The sequence below is a fragment of the Triplophysa dalaica genome, chromosome 24 (assembly GCF_015846415.1).
Source record: "Triplophysa dalaica isolate WHDGS20190420 chromosome 24, ASM1584641v1, whole genome shotgun sequence".
NCBI classification, from domain to species: Eukaryota; Metazoa; Chordata; class Actinopteri; order Cypriniformes; family Nemacheilidae; genus Triplophysa; species Triplophysa dalaica.
In genome coordinates this window covers 5,406,609-5,431,693 of record NC_079565.1, presented here as the reverse complement: position 1 = coordinate 5,431,693, position 25,085 = coordinate 5,406,609, and the positions used below count along the sequence as shown (strand labels likewise).

At 37.1% G+C, this 25,085-nt stretch overlaps 1 protein-coding gene across 1 annotated transcript; it reads left to right on the top strand.

Moving 5' to 3' along the window:
- The first annotated feature begins 1,725 nt into the window (after positions 1 to 1,725).
- Positions 1,726 to 23,683, top strand: fa2h (fatty acid 2-hydroxylase). Its single transcript, XM_056740567.1, has 7 exons — positions 1,726 to 2,173; positions 17,288 to 17,380; positions 20,060 to 20,202; positions 20,364 to 20,464; positions 20,626 to 20,798; positions 21,117 to 21,369; positions 21,478 to 23,683. Exons 1-7 carry the CDS (start codon positions 1,880 to 1,882, stop codon positions 21,543 to 21,545), a joined length of 1,125 nt encoding a protein of 374 aa, XP_056596545.1. The 5' UTR covers positions 1,726 to 1,879; the 3' UTR covers positions 21,546 to 23,683.
- The last annotated feature ends 1,402 nt before the right edge of the window (positions 23,684 to 25,085 follow it).

Here is a 25,085-nt window from a genome sequence, read left to right as displayed (position 1 = left end):
ATCGTTTGAAACTGATAAATGGGGCCGTCCCAGCGATAAAAGATGCCGGACAAGAACCCCATGCGGTGAGTGAAACTGATGTCTGTGTTTTGTTGTCAATGGGTGCGTACGTGCAACGGGTTCAGCCTACCAGCCCCCCTCCCGCACTCGCCGGATGATTTCGGAAACAATCGTAAAGCTGAATCTATCTTTTATAAATGTGATCAAACTAAATACTATTCGAAGATACGAAGTATTCAATACTACTCTATAGGTACTCAAGATTAATATGAGATTGGCAGAAAGCAAGCACTTTTATTTTTATGAGTGTATGCAACTCTACAATATACGGAAAAGCAGATTATTGGTTAGAAAATGCAAATTTCAGTTTTTTATATAAAACAGTTTTTGTTAACCCATTGCTTATCTCATGCAGAGTTGAACATTTGTATAGCTCAGCACCATAAAATATGGAACTGCAATAAACCTCTAAGTAACCACCACCAGTGCAAACTCCAACGCCATATTTCCTTCCTGTTTATGGGCTCCTCCTATTATTCTGGTGGCATATGCAACAGTTTACGTGCACATAGTTTCTCAACAAAAGAGTGCATATTTCTAATACTTGCAACATATTTTAAGAGAATTACTTTGTGAAGAATTTCCAAATATATTCCACCAATGTATTCAAATGAATTTCAGAAATCCGAAGAAGAATTTATTGTAGATCTGTAAAATATTATTAAATAAATTCAGTCAATTTATTTAGGCCTATTGTTAAACCTGTTTATTGACGTTACAATACTGCCCCCGTGAGACGAAACGGAACAGCCAATTTTGGGCCTGAGCCCCAATGACGTCTGGACTAAACATGAACTTTTAAGGGTAAAATGGGGATTTTTTATATATATATAATGCTATCTATGATTCAAATTTATGATATATATAACATATACATATAAAAAATCATATTATTTAAAAAAGTTTTAGACCCTTTTTTATTTATTATAATAGCATAACACATTGACTTTCATTGACTACTGTTTTACGGTTATTTAGTCATTTCCCCTCCTTCTCTTGTAAGTTATTTGTTCATCCAATGTGTGTTTTTGTGACGTTCCAGCCGCACGTACAGAGAAGCATATGAACCTAAACCTAAAACCAGACAATGACATTTTAAAGCGTGTCATTGGCCTTATTTGCATTAAAAATTGCGATCCCGACCCTTCGTTTTGACAAACCATACCCATTGCTTATGTGCCTAGTTCCAAACAAATAACTAAAAATAATAAAAATACAAAATTACATTTTGTGTATACATTACAGCTTACAGGACATAAATAGCGAACTATAAAACACATAGAGCTGCACTATTGTAGTTAAAACGATATAGCCGTCAGATCGGTCTCTAATAAATTTATAAATAAACAAATACATGCCATTGACTTAGTCACGTCTCTCGGTGCCATTAAAAGTATTGACAGCACATCTCAGACGCACCCAAATGTGCAAACACAACCAGAAGGTTATGTCATTAACAACGCCCACATCTGGGGGAAGTACACAGCAACTATCGATAGTTTACGTAAAACGAAATTTGAGCAAAAACGTTAAAATATTAAATAAAGCAACAAATGGATACCATGTGCGAAAACCTGAAGAGAAACGACACGAGTGTCGTATTTTATCACTTTTAACCTCTTGTTTACGTGCAACAGGTGCTCGGGTCTACGTCATGAATTATTCATGACATGTAAATGAGCAGGCTGGGTTTGAAGTCTACCCAGACGCGAAGTCGGAGGACTGTAGTAGTTTTAGGCAACAAGCAAAGGGTAAAGTCAGTGGGGGTCCCACACGCGGTCTATCTCCGTTCTCTATCCTGTCGCAGACTCCCCCCTAAATGGAAGATACAAGGTCTCCTTCGCTGTCGCCTCGCATTTTCTCGGAAAAGGAGGTATCCAAGCACTGCACCAAGGATTCGTGCTGGGTGTTGTTAGGGACGCGGGTGTACGATGTGACTGGGTTCCTTCGGATGCACCCGGGCGGAGAGGCGCTCATACTCCGCCGCTCCGGCAAGGACATAAGCGAGGAGTTGGACGGTCCCCCGCACAGGCACTCCGATAACGCCCGGAGGTGGATGGAGCAGTACTACATCGGCGAAATCGACAGAGACAGCACGGACGAAGATACGGAGGTACGTCTCGCATACGTGCAGAACGTCTTTCTGTCAAAAGCTATATTTTCAGGAAGTCAGCCACTATGAGAGGTCGCATCTCAAGATGACAGTGTTGGGTACAGGAACTGCTGCGACGTTACACTGAAAAGTTTCGGTTGACTTCAGAATGCACATGTTGCATTAGTCTAACGTTAAACGTTTTTTAAATATTTGAATTCAAATGAAGGCGCGAATAAAGTTTGAATTCAAACTGTCAACTGTGAGCGCGATTCGGCGTTCGAGTTTAAAGCGTTCTAACGTTTAGTTTTAATCGCACCCCTTTGATTTTGGGCGATATTTGGGCATCGTGTCAGCAGGTATATATTTCAGTCCTCTTATTTGATAAGCTTGTGTCTCTGTGTTTGCCTCTCATCTATCGCTCGCTAAGTAACAGGTGGGGGAGGACCCGCATCTCACCTTTTAGTTTAAACTTTGTAAATTTCTGTAATTTTTTGTACACATGAGCAAAGCAATTAGGTGTTGCCTTTATTTTATTGTGACCTTGTATAAACGTCTTCATGTAATGCATGTAATGGCCAAGCCTAGAGTTCACGAGAAGGGTGGATAGTTCAGAATGCGACAGGTGTAAATGAGTATATGTGTGAGACAATCAAACCGGTCTGTCTTGTCTAAACAGTGACAGGCATGACCCGCAACAAAATAGCCGAAGAGGAACATTTCCATGTCACTTAAGGTTTCATGGACCTCTGTCATCATTTGAGGATGTTTACGAAAGTTATTGGCCATCTTGCGTGTTTATGTAATAAAGACCTTTGATTTACTTAGTTCATGCATTGTATAAAGTTATATTTGAGCTTTTCTTGAAGAAAACAGGTGTGTGAATATGTATGGTGACGAATCTTGTTTGTTAGAGGCTTACAGTCCATTTTTATATTATGTTAAATATCTTGTTCAGAAGCTCCACGTTTTTACTGCTGATAGTTCAGCTTTTGCCTGGCATATCATCAAATAAAACAAGTCATTAATGATTACTTAACTCTCTGTGCTAAAATCTTTTTAGCGTGTCTATTGCAAAGCAGGACAAAGTAGGTTTGCGTGAGAATTTTGTGGTTTTGAGCCCTTGTTATTCGCATTCTGATCCATATTCAAAGCTAAATTTAACTTTATTGGTTGACTACTCTTCTGAAATAAACAAAAGTCTTTGCTTAAGTTTGCAATGATTGCAGTGTAAACACTCCGATCTGTTTAATTGCGTGACAACTCGGCCCTTCACCACTCAACTCGAGGACACTGCTTTAGGTGATACTCGTGATTTTTATTTAATTTAAGTTTCGCAAGAAAATGTTATAATATAAATTGTTCTTGTTTTTTGAGAAGCCTTAAGCTTGGGGATACAGAACGTTTGTGCTACATTTTTGAAAGATGATTATGAATAATTATGCAGTTATCAGCATTTTCAATCAGCAGTACTTTTATTTTGGAATGGAAACCTATGTCAGGAAATCCCCCAAAAGTAATTGTTTCAATTCCATCCCTAGTGTTTGTTATTTTCAGCTGATTTGCATTTTTTTACCCCATGCTTTGATTTTATTGTATGCATATTTAATATATAATTATAGTGTAATCTTAGCAGTCAGCATGATCTTAAATTGGAGTAATGGATACTTTACAATGAAAATCAACATCACGCTTGACAATTTCTTTGAGTCTGAAGTAAAACAGAAGGCCCCCCAAACCAGCTTTGTCTGCACAAAGTTCAACAGTATTTAATCATTCTTATCATTTTGTTATCAATCTTTAGTACTCATTGCCTTTTGAACCAGCTCCTCCCTAAGATCTCAAGACTGTTAATTGCTTTTCGCTCCCACTATGAAACCGAGGAATGACTCATCACTCAAGTACTGTCAAACTCGCTAGACCTGCTGTAAAGTTTTAAACCTGCAAGTATTCCTAGTATTCCTATTATTAATAATTGTGACACTGCAAGGGCAAACTTGAGAGTTCTTAGGCCTTGGGGATCATCTGTCTCTTGCTTCTTATTGATCACTTGTAAAACCAGCTTGACTTGTCGGCTTGGTGCATGCCTGGGGATGATAGTCACGGGTGCTGCTGGCTTTGTGTGTGCAAATTTAATAAGGAATGGATGAGATGGTAAACATTTGTAGCTGTGTTGTCTGTGATGTCATGATCAAACGGTACCATACGATTCTATGTATTGTGTACACATGATTTGAGCGATACTAAAATGCTTGAAGTAGTAGTTGGGTTTATAGATGTGAAGCAGGTTGTTCTATATTGGTTTCAGAAATGGAAGTTAACACTTAACTATATTGATGAGGTCATAATGTTGGCTTTTGTAAAGCAGGGGGTCATTATGTCAATGTGGACAGAGGTAAAAGAACAATGGTTTCTTCCCACTTTTGCGATATTCTGAATTGCACCTTTATTGACATCAGTAGGACGTGCTCTACGACACATCGTGGTGTTACACATTACATACACGTACAACAATTAACGCCTTGTAGTTCTGACACATGCATTCAAAATCAGTAGGACTCGCCCAAACCTGTGTTATTTTCCTTCTTCTTCAATACACAATAGAAGATATTTTGAAAAATGTTGGTAACCAAAAACCAATGCAAGTCATTTGGGGCCCAACGTTTTTTTGTTACCAACATTTCCAAAATATCTTCTTTTGTCATACAGATTTGAAATGACAACAGGGTGTGTAAGTTATGACAGAATTTTCATTTTGAAGGTGAACTATTTCTTTAATATTTAACTAATTGTATACGTTTTTTTGTTTCAAATCAAAACTTTAAAGTTAGCGTGAAATCAATCCGTCATAACACACGCTCCTGGTTTTATTGTGAATGATTCATTTGTACATTTGTTTGTTATTTCAAAGGAAAAATGTTTGGCATTGTCTTTAATCAGAATGTATATGTGTACTCCCCTGTGCCAAAAAAACCCTATATTTTGTGACCCTTAAAAGGATGGTAACCCAAAGAAATGTTAATTCTGTCCTCATTTATTCACTCTCATGTCATTACAAAACTGCATGACATTTCTCTTTCAACACAAAAGGTGATGTAATTCAATTTTTATGTGACTGAGATTTCAGTCAACTTTCATTATGTGGAAAAATCTTCATAATGTCGAAGCGTGTTTTCTAAAAGGGAATGTGGGTTCTATGTGGGGTTTTTTGGTTTCAAAATAGGGTAGATAAAAAAAAACAGAATTTTTTATTTTGAGTGATCTGACTCTGTGTTATAACCAGCAGACATCGAAACCTGAATTCAAGACCCGCTCCACATTTTATTTCCTGTTGCACTCATAACTCACACATTACGTCCATGTTGACCTGACAATCTTATCTTTACATTTTTAATCTTCCTTGTCATGTTGAGTTCATCTTTCTTGTGAACATGCTTTCTAAAGTTAGCCAAGTCCAGCCGAAACATTTGGTGAACGTTTTACCATGTCGGGTTGCCCGATAAGACATTTCGGAGAAAAATGTATGAAGGCAGAAGCATGGGCCTCCCAGCCTCCGGGTTATGAATCTCATTTCTCCGTCAATGGCCTTTTTGTTTTCCAATGCATAAGCCACAAAGGAGCATGCCAACCTTACCAAGGGCCATCTCGGTTGGGATGCTCAACACAGTGAAATTCTATGCAGTCCTTCATTTCTTTTCGTCACATGATAGTGCGTGGACCACATATTGGAACTCATGTTCATGCAATAACCTTGGTATGCCTATGACCAAGAGGGGAACAGGTTCTATTCTCAGGTGTGGGTAATGTTTACTGCGGGCTGCTATGCCAACAGGGACAGCCTAGGTACTCAGTTACTCCAGTGTTATCAAACCTCTTCACTTTGCATCCCTCCGCCGTCTTCCCAGAGGAGATTGTGTCAGACTGTACGGACGTACGGAACATCATATGGATGGTGCTGAAGGTCCAATCAAAGATGAGGCTAAGAGGTTGGATTGGTATGTAGGTCACTTATAGATTAGAACGCAACGCAAAGGCAGACGGTTCGGCCACCATTGGTCCCTGAAGTAAGGTTTGCACGCTCATTAATTGCATCAAGTTAATGGAGGTGTCCCAAGAGAGAAGAAATGTTGAACACAAAACTCATAAGACCGTCATCACCAGGAGACACCTGTAGCCATGGCTTTGGGTAGAGCCCTGGGACCCTTTCATTCTCAGTAAAACATTTGAACGTTAAATGCTTAATAACTGTCCTTGAGAAAAGTTTTGCATAGGGTTAGGGTTAACCCTATGCAAGTGTTGTTCAAATTGTACCTTGAGGAAAAAAACATGTTTGTTCTAAATCTGACACCAAATTCAGCCGTCCCAAAGAGAATCAATCTACATGTTGTTTTGAGCTTTTTTAACGTTGTTTTTTTGTGTTTTATACTGTAGCCAGTGAGAGTTGCATTGCGTTTTTATAAGATTTTCAAATAGGCACTTGCATCACCCACATCTTGATTTGTATGTTGAACTTTAACTTTGATTTACTGGGTCACACGGGCGGAAATCTGAACAGCGTTTTCTAAAAGGTTCTTAAAGACATTAGCCTGAACCAGTTTGACCAGTGAAAGTTACACATGTAAGAACCAGGTGATGTAATTACTCAAGGAACGCAATATAGCCCCTTTTTGTTGGACCAAATATGTGTGTTTTGTAAGTTTGGTATTTCAAGGGTGGTTTGCTTAAAATCACTAATGGGGTAAACCAATTCTAGCAGGTTCTACGCAACTGGTTCATCCAGTAGAGATGACAGAACCTTGTTTGTTCAAACCCTTGTGTCAAACCCATCAAAGTTGAAAAAAGATGTGTCAAAGGTGACAAATGGCAAGCAAAAAAACAATCAATTCAACAGGATGTCACACCAGTAATCTGTTTATAGTAGAACAAACTTCCATTTTTTGAGAATTATTTCTTTCAGATATGATATCTCATAACATGTCTCATCATGAAACCAAAATCTTCCCCATTTTACAGAAGTGCTCATCGTGGTTTTATTTGCCTTGAGATCGTTTTTTAAATTCAGTTTAATGCAATTTTTTATTGTCCCCTTCAATGACTTCTGTAACTAAAGTTCATTTTGATAGTTTGTTTTTAACCAATCATTTAAGTAGCTTAACCAGTCTTGACAACCTAAAGGATGAATAGCGAAGTTTCTCCTATGCTGTTGAGACTCAACCTTTGTTTTGAAACCTGTTGCATAAATCTGCTCGGTTTTCAGATTGAAGCCAGACGTTAATCTGATCTTTGTATCACAGGCTCATGAGTGAAACCGGCAAACGTAGTGACCTTTACACCCTTGTTTGAAGGGAGGGACTCGTATTGTTCTCGCACGTAGACTTATGTCTCATAATCACACAGTCTTCAGTTGTTTCACAGCATTTTAAACATTCCCATTTCTTTTGTCATGTGCAAATGACAGCTTTCTTTCAAAAGCGTGTGCTGATATCCATAAGTAATGCTTTTTATGTAAATTAAATGTCTTAATAAGAGCTTATTTTTTAAGTATGATTTTATCCACCTTCACATCTAATTCATGAAACTGAGCGTTGGTAAATATGGCCTGTTGAATAAGGAAAGGAATGGAGAGATTGAACAGAGAGAACATTCTTGTGAGGAGTTCCAGTATCTGGCTCAGCAGGTTTGGCCTGTTCTACGGGTGATGGGACTTGCCAACCATCAACATCTCTGTTTAGACCATTCTCGGCCCCGCCTGCTTTAGATACACAGGTCTGAGATCAGCTTCATTGTTGTGCTTTAATGCTTTAGGATGCTTTTAGAATGTGTTTTATTTTTCATTTTGGAGCTTAGAAGCCCCAGTCCCTATTCAATTTCATTTTGTAGAAAATACAGACCATGATCCACAGATCTGGGATCAGCTTCATTATTGTGTGTGTATACTGTACAATAGGAGAACAATAAAACCTTTTAGGATACGTTTAAGATGTTTTGTAATATTTTGGAGCTTAGAAGCCCCAGTCCCCATTCATTTCATGTTATAGAAAAGACGTCCCAGGATTTGTTTCTTTAAAACTTCAACTTTTACCATTTCAAATGCTGATGTTTTCGACAGCTTCGAATGGTCCTCTCTTATCAAGATCAGTTCGTCCAACTGTGTGTCCTGGCACTGATTGGATAAGGGTTAATGATTGACTCGGAAGAACCCTCACGCATCATGTTAAGCTATAGCATCGTGCAAGGGAGCACAGTTAACTTCACTAGTGAATGATGTCATTTAAGACTTAATTTTTTTATCTTTGGTTTCCTTAAGCATCATTAATTTATTGACCACAAGATCACAGCATAGCACACCTGAGCTACATTATTTATCTTTATTAGTGAAGAACTACCATTAACTAATAATCTGAGTTTCACCCTATTATGATCGATGCATATGTGAACTTTGACAACTGCACCTTAACTCCACTGGAAAGCCCTGCCCGGCAACCACTGACTCAACATAAGGATTGGCCAGCCAATGACACTTGAACAAACGACCCGTTCTTCGGGTATCACTGGAACAATTGCTCACATTGAAGAAGCCGAACTAGCGCCTGTGCTGTCACAAAGACAATTCATACCGTTCCCTCCTCCCATACCTTTGTTAATTCTGATTCAATAATTCAATCAATTTTCGACCATTCCAACGGTATTAATACCGTTTGCTTCTCCTTAACTTTTACTGAGAACAATATGGGTGCGTGTTCCGCCGGATGGTATGCGGCCCGGCCACATATTGTTCCTACATCTCTGTCCAGGAATGCGGTGGGCTGAAGTTAATTGAGAAGCACATGGTCTGCTGTCACAACCCGCATCATTATGGATCACTTTGTGAAGCCTGGGATGTAAATAATTTTTGATCCGCTCCGTTTATGTTTATATATTATTTTACTTCTGTGGCGGTGAGATTTTCTATTTCCTTTCGTTTAACTTTTTATGTTCTCACACGTAATGTTTAGTGTTTTGTATTGTGAATATTTAGTGAGTTACTATTTGTATGTATGTATTATTTATTCTCAAAATCAGTTTAATGATAAAGTAACTAAACATCTGTCACTAGACACTAGATGATGTTGGTTATGGAACAATGTGTGTAGGGTTGGTACAGGGTTGGGGGATGTTAATGACCTCTGTGCCCTCTCTGGTGTGTTCTCAACCCCCAAATGTAGTCCAACACACAGCCAACCCTGTTCCGACTGTACCAGCCTGAGCCCTCTTTATTTTCTCTTCGGTCTCTTTTGTTCTCTCTCTCTGTCTCTCTCTGTGTATGTATGTGACTCCTGAATCCTTACTGCTCCATAAATGCGTCTTATTGTTCACACAGAGAATCTCTTTCAGTTCCATTGTCAGTCTTAAGCGCAAGCATGTTTCTTGCCAATGTCATATTGCCATTGTCCACACATTACACATGATACCAATTTACATTTCTTTTAAACAACAAAGTTGCCAAATCCTGCTAAATTTAATTTTTTAACTTTTTCTTTTCTTTAACTATTTGCTCATTTTTTTTTTTTAATATATTTCTAGCTTTTAAATTTTTAGTTTTTTAAATGACAAAAAATGATTATTATTTATTATTTTATATTTCTTATTTTTTTTGTTTTTAGTAACAAACAGCAGTTGAATTTTTTTTCATATACAGTATGAGGCTTTTTTCTTCACAATTTATTTCTGACATTGATCTCCACACTCCTAGCATTAACAGGGGTTACAACCTTGAAAATATTGCAGCTGGTACATTTATCATTTATGTCGCTCTGTATGCTGTCGTTAATTAAATTTCACATCTGCTTTTACAGGTGTTTGGAACTTTAAAGTCCATTGATATTTGCATACCACTCTGGAAAATGACTTAATACATTAAATATGTTAACAGACAGGTCTAATGAGTAATGGTTATATTTTCATAGATTCCACTAGACTGCTTGTTCGTGTGTTTAGTCAAAAACATTGTTCTTTTCCTTCTCTCGTTTTGACTTTCTCACCAAACTGATTGCGAAACCTCACCTGAAACGGTTGCCAGTGGATTCACAACTAAGTGACCGAAATCAAATCTATGAACATTTAATTGAATATTAGTCTATAGCAATCTGCATACTAACATCCGGGTGTTAACAAACATTAAAACATGCTTGTGTAATAGGCAAATATTAACATGAATGCAATGTAAATCATTGTATTTTCAACTAAATGTCCTTGTTCTAAACATTATTAAAGAACATTTAATCTGTTAAAGTGATTACGAGCAACCTTTTGACCTTAAATTAATGTCTCTAAAATCATTTTTAGTGGTAGGACGACATTTAAGTGGACGAATTTTACTGCCGTTGCTACCTAAGCAGTCTCCTATCGGCTGAATTTTCACTTGTAACTTTGGTGTTCGGCCCGGTACAAGCCCCGCCTATCCCCCTACGGCATATGTCACGTTTTACTCGTAGCCTGGGAGAAGTTAGCCAACAGCTAACAATAAAATGAAACGATCTAGTTCAACAAGTCTCCAAACCCTCAAATAAAACAAAGAGGAAAAGAGAGAGTGATCGGACAAGAATCAATATCTGAGGGACTTGCACTCGGCAACACGAGCTGGAAGAGGCAACGGGTTCCAAAACGGATGGAGAGCTAACGTTAGCTTTCCTGCTACTGGATTTCAAAGTCTTGTATATAATAATGTTTTCTTACTGTCCTGTACTTTTGAGCTTATAAGTAATTTGGCTGTGGTTAGGTTGTTTATTGGGGCAATAATGTTACTGGTTCACAATTTATAACCATATGGTAGACTAGAGATAATGTAATGTTGCCCGGTCTCAATAGCTTGCATGATCGTGCCTCATCACCAATTTAGTGTTATGCTTGTAAATTATGACTACCAAACCACAATAAATGTTTCATGGTCAAAAGTTGCTGGTTCCTTACACGTAGACTAATGTTATCGGTATCTATAGTTACTGTGCACTATTCCCGCGGGAGCCAAAAGAGTGCTTGCGTTCATGCACAGTTTATGAAGTGACATGATGTAACAGCGGTTTCTACCTAGTCAACAAATTCATGTATATTGCGCTGCCATTTACGACATTTATAACAGAAAATTGCACTTATCAACAACATGGGGGAACAATACGCCAAAACGGCTCGTTGTTGCTTGAAGGACTATTTCAGATGATATAGTTTAAAATAATAGGATATAATGTAAGAAAATATTAAGTTGGCTGATGATGGGTTGTGTTGTATGCTTGTATAGACAGATGTAGAAACATAATACACATGATGTGATAGGACATCTGTTTAGTTTTAAAGGTCCAGTGTATAAAATTTAGGGGCATCTAGCGGTGCGGTGGCTCACTCAACCCCTCACCCCTCCCTTTTGAATAACTCCAGTGGCTGATACAGAACAAAGATGTCATAACGTCTTCGCTTTTTTGCCAAAAGAGATCATATTTACGAAACGTGGATAGCAGTTTGGCCGTTTAGGGCTACTGTAGAAACTACATGGTGAATTCCATGCAATGGGACACGCTGCGTATGTAGATAGAAAAAGCTCATTCTAAGGTAATAAATACAAAAGCTTCATTGTGTGAGGTCTTTATATACCTCGGAAGCCAAATTAATGTAATTTATTTAATTTTTGGCAATAGATCCTCCAGAAAATTACACACAGAACGTTTTAAGGTATATTTCACCCAAAAATGAAAAATCTGTCTTCGTTTACTCAGCCGCAGATTGTTGCAATCCGGTATACATTTCTTTGTTCTGCTAAACACAAAGGAAGATATTTGGAAGAATGTCAGTAACCAAACAGATATCATCCCCCATTGACTCCCATAGTATTTGTTTTCCCTACTATGGCATTAAATGGAAGAATAAGATCTGTTTGGTTACCAACGGTTTGTGTTTAGAAGAACAAAGACATTTAAAGATGTTTGGAACAACCTGAGGGTGAGCTAATAATGACATATTATGTTGTGTTAATATTCTTTTTTGGGTGAACCATCCCTTTAATTAACTATGATTTAAAATGTATGAACAAGGAAATAGAGGGTGGTTTAGTTTTGTGGTGCATTCACATGGTGGTTGGAGTGTTAGTATTGTGGTTTTGAGGTACACTTCTGATAGCTCTTTAAAGTCTATTGTGGAAATTTGATGAGGTTTTCTTTGTTTATCTGGCGTTTAAATTTATTGATGTAGTGTGTGCTTAAAATGCAGTGCATGATTTTCAAGTTTTTTCAGAAATAATAAGGTAATTATCTCACCCTTTGTCTTAAAAACTCAAGTGTGTCATTTCCAAATCCACCGAACCGAAGAACAATTTTTTGGTCTTCCATTGGTAAACTAACAGATAGTCCTCCCCCACATTCACCCCATTGGTTTATCCAGTGTTTCTGTGTTGGGCTAGTTTGCTATTTCAAACAAATAGTCATGTTTTGACAGCACCACAGTGTCTCACCTTTCAGGGAAATCAACCTACAGGCAGCTTCCTTAAAGCTGGAATACAAGGAACCTTTTTGACATTGAAATGTTTAAAACTACTAATGCCCACACATCACGCCTGAACCTTGTATATGCTTCGTCACCTTCGTTCTCACAAGAAGGGCGACACGCATCTAATGTCACGTGCCACTCAGACTGAAACACACCTTCTTAGACAAAAAGCGAATAATCTGCCTTCATAGTTTTCCCATTAACAGTGCGTCTTTAACAATGACCACAATTTTTTTGTAAATGAACCCCTTAACTACACTTTCACACAGACATGGAGTGGTAGTTTATCGATGACCAGATCTCATTCCACAGTTTCTGGATTTGTACTTACACTATTCACATGTTTATATATACTGTAGGATCTCTGCTTGAACACACATGATCAAGATAAACAGCACGTATGCACAAGACAAGCTTATTTTGTTTCTGTCGTGGATCTGTGTGTTTTGTTGGAGGGGCCTGTCGTGCAGGTTTTCTAGCAACTACAGCACTTTGATAGTGACTGTGTCTATAACTACCACTGTTTGTTTCTGAATCCAATCCCGTGTGTATTGTTCTAGCTGGTGGTCCGGTGTTGAACTCTGTTCATATTTTCGCTTGTGTGCATACAAAAGCATTTGTCATAGTGTGAAAAAATTAGGCGATTTATAGTATATACTTGTGTTCTTTCATTCATATATGACTGTCACCTGACAGGGCTTCATGTTTTATCAACTGCGCCATGTTCCCTTTTCCTCATTCTGCTGTTGGTTTGTATGTTTCTCTAGACTAATGGCTGGGGTGACGCATGGTAAACAGTGAAACATACCAAAAGGCACGTATGCATTCAGCGAGAAAGGTGTGTCCAGGTGCAATAGAAAAATTATTCTGTGTTTGAAAAATATCTGGATTTTTCAAGTTAAAAAAGATGGATGTTGATAGCGCTGAATGAACCACACGGACCTGTTCAGAATGAAGTTTGACTGGTGTCAATGTCAACAGCTGTTACCTGAAAGAAACATGTATGGAAATATGTGTCCTATGTAGGGATGGAGTTGACACACAGTCACCTGAAAAAATGTAGTCGGGCTAGTCGGCTTTGTTCTACATGAGAAGAATGTGGCTTATAATGTTATATTCACCCCAAAGTGGTTTCAGTGGTTCATGTAACCCCTCCTTGTTCAGAAACCTTGAGAAAGATTGAGAGGTGGTTGAAGAATGACCTAAAGGGAAGAATGTGAAATATGGTCTTCAGGGTGATCAAGTTGAACTTTATGAAAATCTTATGACCAAACCCACATGAAATTTGCACAGTTTTGACACATTTTTTGAAGTGAGCAAAATGAGTTTCTGTGTAAATTGATCGTGAAGTGGGTCAGTCAATTAGCCATGAAGTAGTTTAATCTGCTGCAGGGATTTGTGTAAGAATCATTTTAGACTTTTGCATAGATTTTACACATTGCTTATGAAACCATTCTTAGTTCAAAAATGAGCAGCATTTACATGGGGACGTTTGTACAAATAATGGTCACAAATTCATTTTGAAATTAGGGATGTCAAACGATTAATCGCACCGAGAATAAATGTTTGTGTTTACATAATATATCTCTGTGTACTGTGCATATTCATTTTGTATTTAGAAACGAATACACATACATGCATATATTTAATAAAATATAAAAATGAATAAACATTTATATATAATTTCAATTATTGCTAAGTAAAAAACACATCTAAATATTTCCTAAATATACATATATGTATGTAAACATGGGTCAAAGAAGAAAAAGGGTTTAAGCATAAAAACAATATGTGTAATACTGCTTTAAATTGTTGATGTTCAAACAAAAAGAAAATGTTTTCGGTTTAATTTAATCGCATTTTTGTTTTTCTGAGCAAAATCAATAACGACCGGCTGTCTGTACATTATCCCTTACTTAAAAGAGTAATAACTTTCACCCCAAATGCTAATTAGTTGTAATTTTCTTTTTTTTGCCAATATACTAGGTGTTTCCCGTTTGTCAATAAGAATTGTTTACTCATTTAAGCACAATAAATTGTAATATTCTTCCCATATTCTGTTATATATTTGAATATGTACAAGTCAGAATAAGCATGTTGTTTGAATTTGTACATTAATATTGTGTTCTACTGAATGACAATGTACAATTATTTCAACCAAATATTCTCCAAAAACTTGAAAACATAAAGTAGAAATTTTACTTGCATTTAATCTACTTTCTATGGACATAAAAATTACTTTTGTAAATTTCTTTTGATGGGGACATCTTTACGTCTTTGATACACGTACTGTATATATATATATATATATTTATATATATATATATATATATATATATATATATACGTATAAATCTTATTTTAGGAAGAGCAATACTGGAAACAGTGAATCTCTGGCCACAGTCTGATCCACAAATCTTATTTCTACAATATACATATTTGCATATCTACATATATATGCATGTTTTTGTGTTTATAAATACAAAATTGTCATGCACAGTACACAGACACATATTATGTAAACAAACTTTTAGTCTGGATGCAATAATCAAGGTTAATCGTTTGACAGCCTTATTTGAAAAATGAATTATTTGAAATTAAACTGATTTTTTTAATATGTTAAATGTACTAAGAATAAGATCATGATCAAATTAGCCATCATTTTAATAAATCTTAACATTTATATACATTACTAGATATTAAAAAGTGACTTACAGTATATGCAAAAGGGCTGAAATACATATTTAAATAATTAAAATATTGCAGATGTGTATATCACAATAGCTTGCCATGATGGATTTTAATTAAAAAATTAGTACAATGAAAGTTTTAGGTCAAAACATTGTGTGTTTATAATTTTCAATATATATGTATTTTAATGTTATTTCAGTTTACTATACTAACAATATTGTGTTGCAAAGCGTATAGCACATTATTTATCATGTAGCTTGCATTTAGAATTTTTTTTATACACCACTTTGCAAGATGTAAACACAGGTCCTGAAGCACAATTTGTGTTTATTCATATTAATATTTTTTCGGTTATAAATATTCTGTTGTATTTTGTTCAAACGTTTGTGTAATGTTTAAAACTGATACAGTAAATCCTTCTGGACAAGTGTTGAACCAGAATGGTTTTTACATTACCCGAAGAGGTCTATATCATGCAATCGCTACCTATGTTTAGTCCTTTGTGATCGAACCCATGACCTTTGCATTGCTAACATAATGCTTTGCCAAATGAGCTACATGAATACAAATAAACGTGAAATTTGGTATAACAGTAAGTAACATCTCCCCGGTACGGTGGTATCTCTATCATTTAAAGCGCCCAGGGGGCATCAGTCACATCACAAGAACATCCAAGGTGTTATTCCTAATACTCAAATCAACCTACGTTGCATGTTGCATTACTCTCGGTATGGTCGAGCATGTGCTTGGCTTGCATTCCCTACCTAGGTGTTAGGTTGCCATGAGGCATGTGCGCGTTAGTGCGTGCGCAGGTGTGATAGGGGCAGGGTTAATCACATCTTTAATGTTAGTACGGTGTGACCTGATTAATATTTCACCTGTCCCACCAAACTATCCATCTGTGAAGGGTGTGTTAGTTTGTGTGTGTTCAGTGTGACTATTGAAGTAAGGTCTTCCGTTCTCAGGATATGAGACATGACATCATGTGTATGTGTGTACAATTTGTACAAGCAAGCAGTCAGGCATCATGTTCTTTGGTTGATGGCATTATGGGTATTTATTTGGGTGTGTTATGAATGCACTTATGACGTGAACCTTGTGAAACTTATGACGTGAACCTCTGAAATATCGTCTGGCATAGTGTTGGAATTCATACCAATACATTTGAATGACTTGAAAATGGCAAACAAAAGAAAGCGAACCGAGATAAGTATTCCAACAACAGCAGTTTAACGTCAAAGTTATTATCGGAATAGTTCACCCACAAAAGAAGAAGTTGAAGGTCTTCTTAAGTCATATATGAGGGAAAAAATGTGTCTAACAATTTAAGTGGTTGATTCAGTACACCAAAGCAATCTGAGAAATTAGTTGAGCTTCAGTTAATTGCTTGAATTAAATAAACAGTAATGACTCTCCGTTGAATCATAATCTTAAGTTATTTTAAAATAGTAAGCAGTTGAATCTCTTAAAGGAGCAGTTCACCCAAAAATGAAAATTCTGTCATAATTTACTCACCCTTGAGTATAAATTTCTTTGTTCTGAAATATGCTTGTAACCAAACAGTATTTAGTCACCATTGACTACCATAGTAGAAAAAATGCTTTATAAATGTTTTTGTGCTGTTGAACACAAAAGAAGATATTTTGAATAATATAGGAAAACAAACAGGTCTGGGGCACTTTTGAACACCCTTGTAATTTTTTCTACTATGGTGGCCAAGAATTGTTTGGTTACAAGCATTCATCTAAATATCTTTCATTGTGTTCATCAGAACAAAGACATGTATATAGATCTGGAACAACTCGTGGGGGAGTAAATGACGATTGAAATTATTTTTGGTGAACTGTCCCTTTAAGAGTTAAGACTCAATGAAATCTCATCTTGTCAAACATGATCATTAGCGTTTTACTGACCTTCTGTTCTTTTTTCCAGACTTTAAGACAAAGAAAGAAGACCACAGAAGACATAACAGAAGAAGACGGAAGCTCAGACATCAATAAATGCGCCAAAGTTGACGAAGGAAAGGTATGTAAAATGAATGTTTTGACAATCATGCATTTGCATTATCTATTCAACCAAGAACAACGCAGCAATATAAAAAAATGACCAAAAGGTTAGGAATAGTTCACCCAAAAATGAACATTCTGACATCATTTACAGAACTTTGTTTGGTGTAACACAAAAGAAGTAAAGAATGTACTTCGAGGAAATAAAGGTGTTATATTCAAAGTCTTCCAAGGCCATTTGATAGCTTTGGGTGAGACAGACTGAATAAGTAAATCTGGACATCCACACTAGTTCTCCTCGGTACATTCATGAGAATTCACGGGAGAATAGGCATGTCCAATTCAATTTCAATCAGATATATTCTTTGTCTCGATAGATGCCGGTTTCAACAATTGATTCACAAATCTGATACTTTTATGCTGCTTTTGTGTGCTTTTAGAAGCTTGAAAGCCCGAGTCTCTGTTTATTGTAAATTAATAAAAAGGCAGACAGTGCATTATTCCAAATCCTTCTCTAGTGTCTCTCATTATAAAGTAAGTCATGTGAAAGGGCGCTAGTCTAATTTTCACATTTTAACATATTTCGGGGTGAACTGTGTTTCATAGTTGTTTGCCTTCAGTTCAAATGACAGGAAACCACAAACACTTTTATGCCTTTCACTCACACTTACATCGAGATATGTTGAAGACCGCATGATGTGTTTCCCTCTTCTATACAAAAGAGCTTTCGTTTCATTTATTATACTTAATTAGATCGTCTGTTCATGGATTCAAGCAAGAATATTCCTCAACTGACAATAGCTCTAGAATATACTTTCTTTTCTTATCTGTGTGAATGTCCTGTGGGTAGACTTACAGGTCTTTCAAAAGCATCGATTGTTTGGTCCCTGAGTTAAACTACGGGGTCAGTGATCGCCAGTGCATTGACCTCCCAGTAGCAGATCCATTCCATGCTCTACCAGTCGATTACAACTTGCAGTTATCTGAGATTCCCATGTTTGCATATCTGTGTTTGAATGTGCAAACAAATGTGCTCGTAAGGAATTTGTCTTTATTAACTGTAGAAGTAAAGTGAAAGGGCGAATTCCACATTAGCTGATCCATATATTTCATATTTCTGTTTATATTGCTGCTGTCCTATAGGCGCTCTTGTTGTTTGTCATCTAATCAATATCTAACCAATAAAAAGTATTAAAAAATGCTAGTCAACTTTGATTAGAAAGGATTAAAGGGGGAAAGCTTTTTCCTTTTCCTGAAAAAACCCGGATTTGCACGTCCGAGGTTTTGGAAGGACGGCGACGATATATATTTGTGATTGTACTATATAATAATCATACAAGTCGTACTTTGGTAGTTATAACAACAATTTGCGAATTCGGTGATGAGAACTTGGGAGAGAAATACGTTTGACAAATGGTCAAGTCATGACACAAAATTTACTTGATTTACTAGATTTTTTAATTTTCTTTAATCTGTTTTTTAATGCAAGTAAATTGTTGTATATTTATTTTCTCCATGTACATTCTTCATATTCATCGCTGTTGCAATAACAACCAGCTGTAATTAACACTTACGATCTTTGCAAATGAGTCAGGAAAGGCAAGGAAGCTATAGCAGAGTTCTGGATTCATCATCACAGGAGAGCTTAAGGAGGTTTAAGGTCGTGCTTTTATTCATACCAAGGTTGCGCCGAAAGAAAAAAGAGGCAGTGATTTATCCTCCTGGGTCTGTTGATGACCTGACAGACGACATTTCCAAGTTTTAAAACTTTTTCTTTGTCTTCATTGTTCAGCTCTCATCCTTATTCCACGAAGGAGAAGTAAATAACAAAGTTTGTGGTTATCTAAAGACTTGGTATTCTGTCACGTACCTTCAGTACCACCTTGAATCGACTGATACTGTTTTTTAAAGCTGACTATATTTGAACGTTGTTTAAAGTCATGACCTTTCGTACTTTTTAACCTAAAGTCATCATATCTTGAGTGTCATTGGAGAGGTTTTATAATGAGCATGCTTACAAGACTGTACTGCATTTTATGTAAGAGTAGACTGATGTTACACAAGCAGAAATGAGGAATGGCTCCAACTTGAGTTCAAGGTTACAAGTTGTTTGGGGAGTTGTCGCCCCCTTGTGGTTGTCTGTTTTATTTTACTGTAATAAGGACATCTGATGGGGAAAGCAAGGAACTTTCCAACGTAACAAGTGGTCAAAGTTTGCACCATAAACAAAATAAAAATACAAATCTGATTCAGCAAGCTGACTTCAAGGATGTACTGCTTTTGTTTTTGGCTCCTCACCATTGGAATTTTACAGTCACATCTTGTCTTCGACTCCGCCATAAGATCCAAAACACCAATAACAAGTCAAGTAACTGATTCAAAAAATGTTTTAATCCTTTGGAGTCTGAGACTTTTGAAGTCAGGAGTTAGAAAGAAACGGTTGAATACAAATTAAAAAGCATTTTGTGCACCCTGCATATTCTGTATATGGCGCATTTTGTATATTGTCACTATATTTTGTCTATTGAGTTTTGCATAGTCATATAGTGCATTTCAATCGGATATATATTGTATGTATTAAGCATTTGAACATGTTATTTTGACCTTTTAATAATTCGTAAAAACTTTGGGTTGAAAGAAATCTTGAGGAGTGTAGTGACTGAAGTTAAGTGATTGAAAATGTGTTTTTATTTTATAGGATCTGGTAGACTGGAGAAAACCTCTTGCCTGGCAGGTCGGAAACCTGGGAGAGAAATATGACACGTGGGTCCATCAGCCTGTGGACCGACCAATCAGATTGTTCGAGTCAGACTTCTTTGAGGCCAACACAAAAACTTCATGGTAAGAAATATAGATTTTTTCATTTTCATAGAAATTCAATATAAGCGGTTTTTAGCTATATATTTTGTACTTTTCATTAGAAATAATATTATGGAATAAATATTAATAAATGATCATTATTAGGCTTTCAGTTGGCGTTGAACTTGTCTTTGTGTGTGCAGGTACATGGTGCCAATCGTATGGTTGCCTTTGGTTGTCTATCTGAGCTGGTATTGCTACACATTACTGGCACAAGAGAGGACAAGAGTGTACTTTACATCAGGTAACATTCACTTAGCTTATTCTAACATCATCCATTCATCCTAAATAAATAACACAAAATTGTCAAGTTAATAAGTTGTCTTTCTATAGAGATATATGTTGACACTTTGCATGATAAATATATATATTATTATATCTTTCCTCCATTCTTGTCATTCTCAGATTACTCCATTCTGATCCACAAGTACACCTTTCCATTTCTTTTCATGTTCGGTATGTTCCTTTGGTCTTTTGTCGAATACTGCATCCATCGCTTCGTCTTCCACTTGCGTCCACCCGCCCACAATTATTACCTCATCACGCTGCACTTCCTGCTGCACGGTCAGCACCACAAGGTGTGTGATTTCATTTAGTTCACTTCCGTTAAACTTGAACATGTTTTTTATGTCATTCATATTAACATAGTGGGGTTCAAAAGTCCACTAATGAAAGTTTCTGTTTTGCATTTTTTTATTTGCTACGAAATGTTACCTTACAAATGATATTACAGCATGACTTGTTTGTTTTATGTTTTGTAATCTTAAAGCTTGCTGTTTATTTCCATAATTTTGCATGAAATAAAATATGTCAGATCAGACTTTCGCACCCCATTATAAACATTGATGATTTACATGGATCACAAACTCTAATTTGCTCTTTTACTGACCACACAGTCTCCATTCGATGGCTCTCGTCTGGTGTTTCCTCCCAGCCTGGCAGCCATCGTCATCGGTGGTTTCTACCTAGTACTCACAAAGATCTTTCCTGAGGGTCTGGGGACCTCAATGTTCGTCGGGGGTCTGTATGGATACGTGGTCTACGACATGATCCACTACTACCTGCACTACGGCTCGCCGCAGAAAGGCTCTTACCTGTACGGATTAAAAGCTTATCACGTCAAACACCACTTTGAACACCAGCGGGCAGGTGAGGACAAGATTTATTAAGCATTTAGGTGGTAGGGAATGAGTTTAGCGGTGCATATATCATGAGTCTTTGTTCATAATCGTGATCTTTAATCCCTCTTTTCTACAGGTTTCGGGATCTCCACTACATTCTGGGACCACCCCTTCAAAACAGTCATCCCAAAGCAGACATTTTAGAATACCCCATCGATCGCCACAACGACCAAATCCATATGTCCCCTGCAAACTCCCATAAGCCTCTCCCATCCCCGCTCCATCCCCCGCCTTATGTTACCATGTTAGGTACAGTGTCTTATCCTGCTGCTGCTACCAGCTAAACTCTACGGCCTTCATGATCATCAATCTCACGAGAAGGGAGAGTGCCTAAAAGTCTAGAATCTAAATAAATATTTATATGGTGAATGAATGTACTGATGAATCAACATTAATGTCTTTTTTTTTAGAGGCACCAGAATATCCAACTCCCAGTTTTGCCCATCCGTGTAACGTTAGATGTACAGATAGATACCAGTAGGTGTGGGAGGGTGTGTGAAGGTGTGGATGAACGAGAGAGAGTAACCGTGATTTTCTTAGTCGTAGTGTTAATGTGCTGAAGGGTTTCAGAGAGAGCCGTCGTGCCGAGTGGTACTTTCGGTGGTCTTGTGAGCCATTGCCTTTATGGAAAACTCAGGAAAGTCTCAGATGCTTTTATCTACTCAGTGTTGATGCTTACTGACCATTGGGTCCCCTAGCTGTCTGTCAAACTTTGCTCTGCCTACAGTGGGTCCAAAAAGGGTTCGGGAACATTGTAAAAAATGCCAACAAAATATCAAACCAATAAATACTGTATCAAAGGCTTAAGCACCCTTTTTAAGCAAAATATGTTTTTAGTTGCAAAGTGAAAAGAGGAAAAATTGACACTCGGTTTGATACTTGGTAAAAAAATGAACTATTTAAAAAGAAACCAGAATACTTTTTTGGCACACTGAATGTTTCTTTTACATTGTTTCATCATGCTTTTTCATTGTGGGTTACATAAACCCCATTAGCTTCAGCAGTCATGTCACAAATTAATTGTTTCCCAGGACTTGATAGTTAGATCACAAGCCTCTATCATTCTTGCCTTTCTTATCTCATTTACATTGAGGTGTTTTTTGCCAATTGACTTAGACGTAAATCCTGGACCTTCGGAAGCCAAAACCAGCAGTTCCTCATGTAATATGTTACATATCCACATCCAGTGAGATATTAAGTTATGGAGGATTGAAGCTGGCTTTTGGTTCCCCAGCTTAGCACTCGGAGGTCTGCCGTCACGAACTCGTGAGGGCATGAAGCAGGGTGATGTGGTCACTCCTGTCGGTGGGGGTTGCCTGATGTACGTAGCTGTGGTAGGGTGGAGGGTCTATATAAATCCTCTGTCTGTAGATCTAGCCAGCGCGAGCGACCCCCTCCAAATTCTGGCGTGACGATCTGTTGAATCTGACCAGGTTTCAGGAGAGGGCCGCAATAGATAACATCCCTGACTGATCTCTCATCAGTTCATACGGCAGATTTTCCCAACTCTTGAACCGCTTGTCCGTTCTCTTTTCTGTATGTTTTTTCCCTCGTTCGTTTTAACCCTTTTGTCTTGACACTGACTCACGCCTCTGATTTCTGGGAATTTCCAGAAAGGTGAAATTGAAGCCGTGGCCTCCTTCAGCTCTACTTTTATCAGTTATTTGCCATTTTTGATCACAGGTTCCTTGCATAAATATCACGTTTGACCTAATTATTTTATCTGTGGTAGTAGATTGATTTTCTCTTCATATGAGTTTTATCAGGCCAAGTTTTCCCGGAAATATTTACAGCATATAGATATATATATATGAAAGAGAGAGAGAAGAGAGAGAGAGAGAGAGATTATATTATATATTTAAGTTTCAAATGCTCCTGTCTGCCTTTCTTTTCCTTCCGAACCAACTACAATAATATTGTAAGCCATGGAAGGGATGTCAGGGATTCAGGACATTTAAATAGGACCTTTCTTCTTACCATGATTTAATGGCAGAACGAAACTCATAAAATGCAATGGCTATTGTAATGTTTTTTGATTTTTTGTAACTGTGACGCCCTCCTGAGCTCACGGTGCTCCGGTGATATCGGAGAATGCTTTGAGTTGAAGCAAGTGAACAGAGCAATATATTTATCTGTTTATTTGTATTAAGGGAATATAAATCTTTCAGCTAAAGATGTCTCTAATAAATCTCAAAATCTGTTTACTATGTATTTTTATTTTGGAAATTTCTATGCAAATGCAAATGTATTTGTAAATAAACGTATGTATATTTCTGATGAAATGTTGTTGGAGTCTTGAATTTGCTGACTTTGATTGTTGTTTATTTTATTATTATTTTTTAATAGTATTGATTTACTGATTAAGGAAAACAAACTTGCAACATCTTAAGACAATGTTTGGGGTTTTAATGCAAAGGTATTTTTGTTCATAAGAAATATTGTTGGACATAGACAGTAACTTGTTATTAACTAGTGTCCAAAAAGTCCCCGTGAACTTGAAGTTGCGATCGTTTTGACTTCCGTATTCTGAAACATTTCCGAGAAAATGAGTGGGCGTGGTTTGCGTTTTCCACTGCGAATTGATTGGATGTGTAAAAACCGCTGTTGAAATCAAAATGGCAGCAGAGTGACAGTTGAAGCCTTCTAATTTACGTCATTGATGGATAGTCATTTCATGGCAGAAGTGCATTTTACTGAAGATTATTAGGGTAAATTAATTTTAAAAAGAAAATGACCCAAATTGATAAGCGATTTACTATCAACGCTGCAATATTTCATGAAAAAATAAGAATTGTCATTTTTTTTCACTGGGACTTTAAAGGGGTCATATGACGCTACTTCGTGTTTTCCTGTATCTTTGGTGTGTTACAAGTTGTTCATGCATATATTAGACACGGAAAATTGCAAAAAAAATAAGTCCCCCAAAAGAGGGGAAGAAGGCATGTATATTAGATTTAACGATCTAAGCGCATGGTGTCGGTGCACCCAGAGCGTGTTCAAATCCACTTTTGCTAGTTTAACGAAGGGAAACCGGTCCGCGCGACAAGGAGCATGGTCTTAGTGAAAGTGAGAGCGCGTTTTAGACCCACCCAGAGGCGCATTTTCTACTTTAAATATTAAAATAAATATTGCACCGCTGACTTTAGAGCAGGTTAGAGTTGGTCAAAAATGCGCCTGAAAACAACTCTTTTTTTTACACCAGTCACATATGAGCGCAAAACAAATAAGCGCGTAGAACGGGAAAATGAGAACTGCGTCGGGCTGAAACTAGCAAATACACTTACGCGGCGACTTGCGCCACATTGCGTCGGTTGTACGATAGGGCCACTCGCAAAAATAAAGTTTTATATATTTAAGGTAGGAAACTTACAAAATATCTTTATGGAACATGATCTTTACTTCATATCCTAATGATTTTTGCCATAAAGGAAAATCAATAATTTTGACCCATGCAATGTATTTTTGTCTTTTACTAAAAATGTTTCCGTGCTACTTAAGACTGGTTTTGTGATCCAGAGTCACAAATGGTTAACTGACAAATTACAGCACACCTCGCTTTACAGAGCGATGAGCCTTAAAAAATCGCGTTTTAGAGGGGCGGGGCAAAGAGGAGATGCAAACATGCACGGTATGTGGAAAATAACGCGTATTTTACCCTTAAATCGTCTATACACATTGCATTAC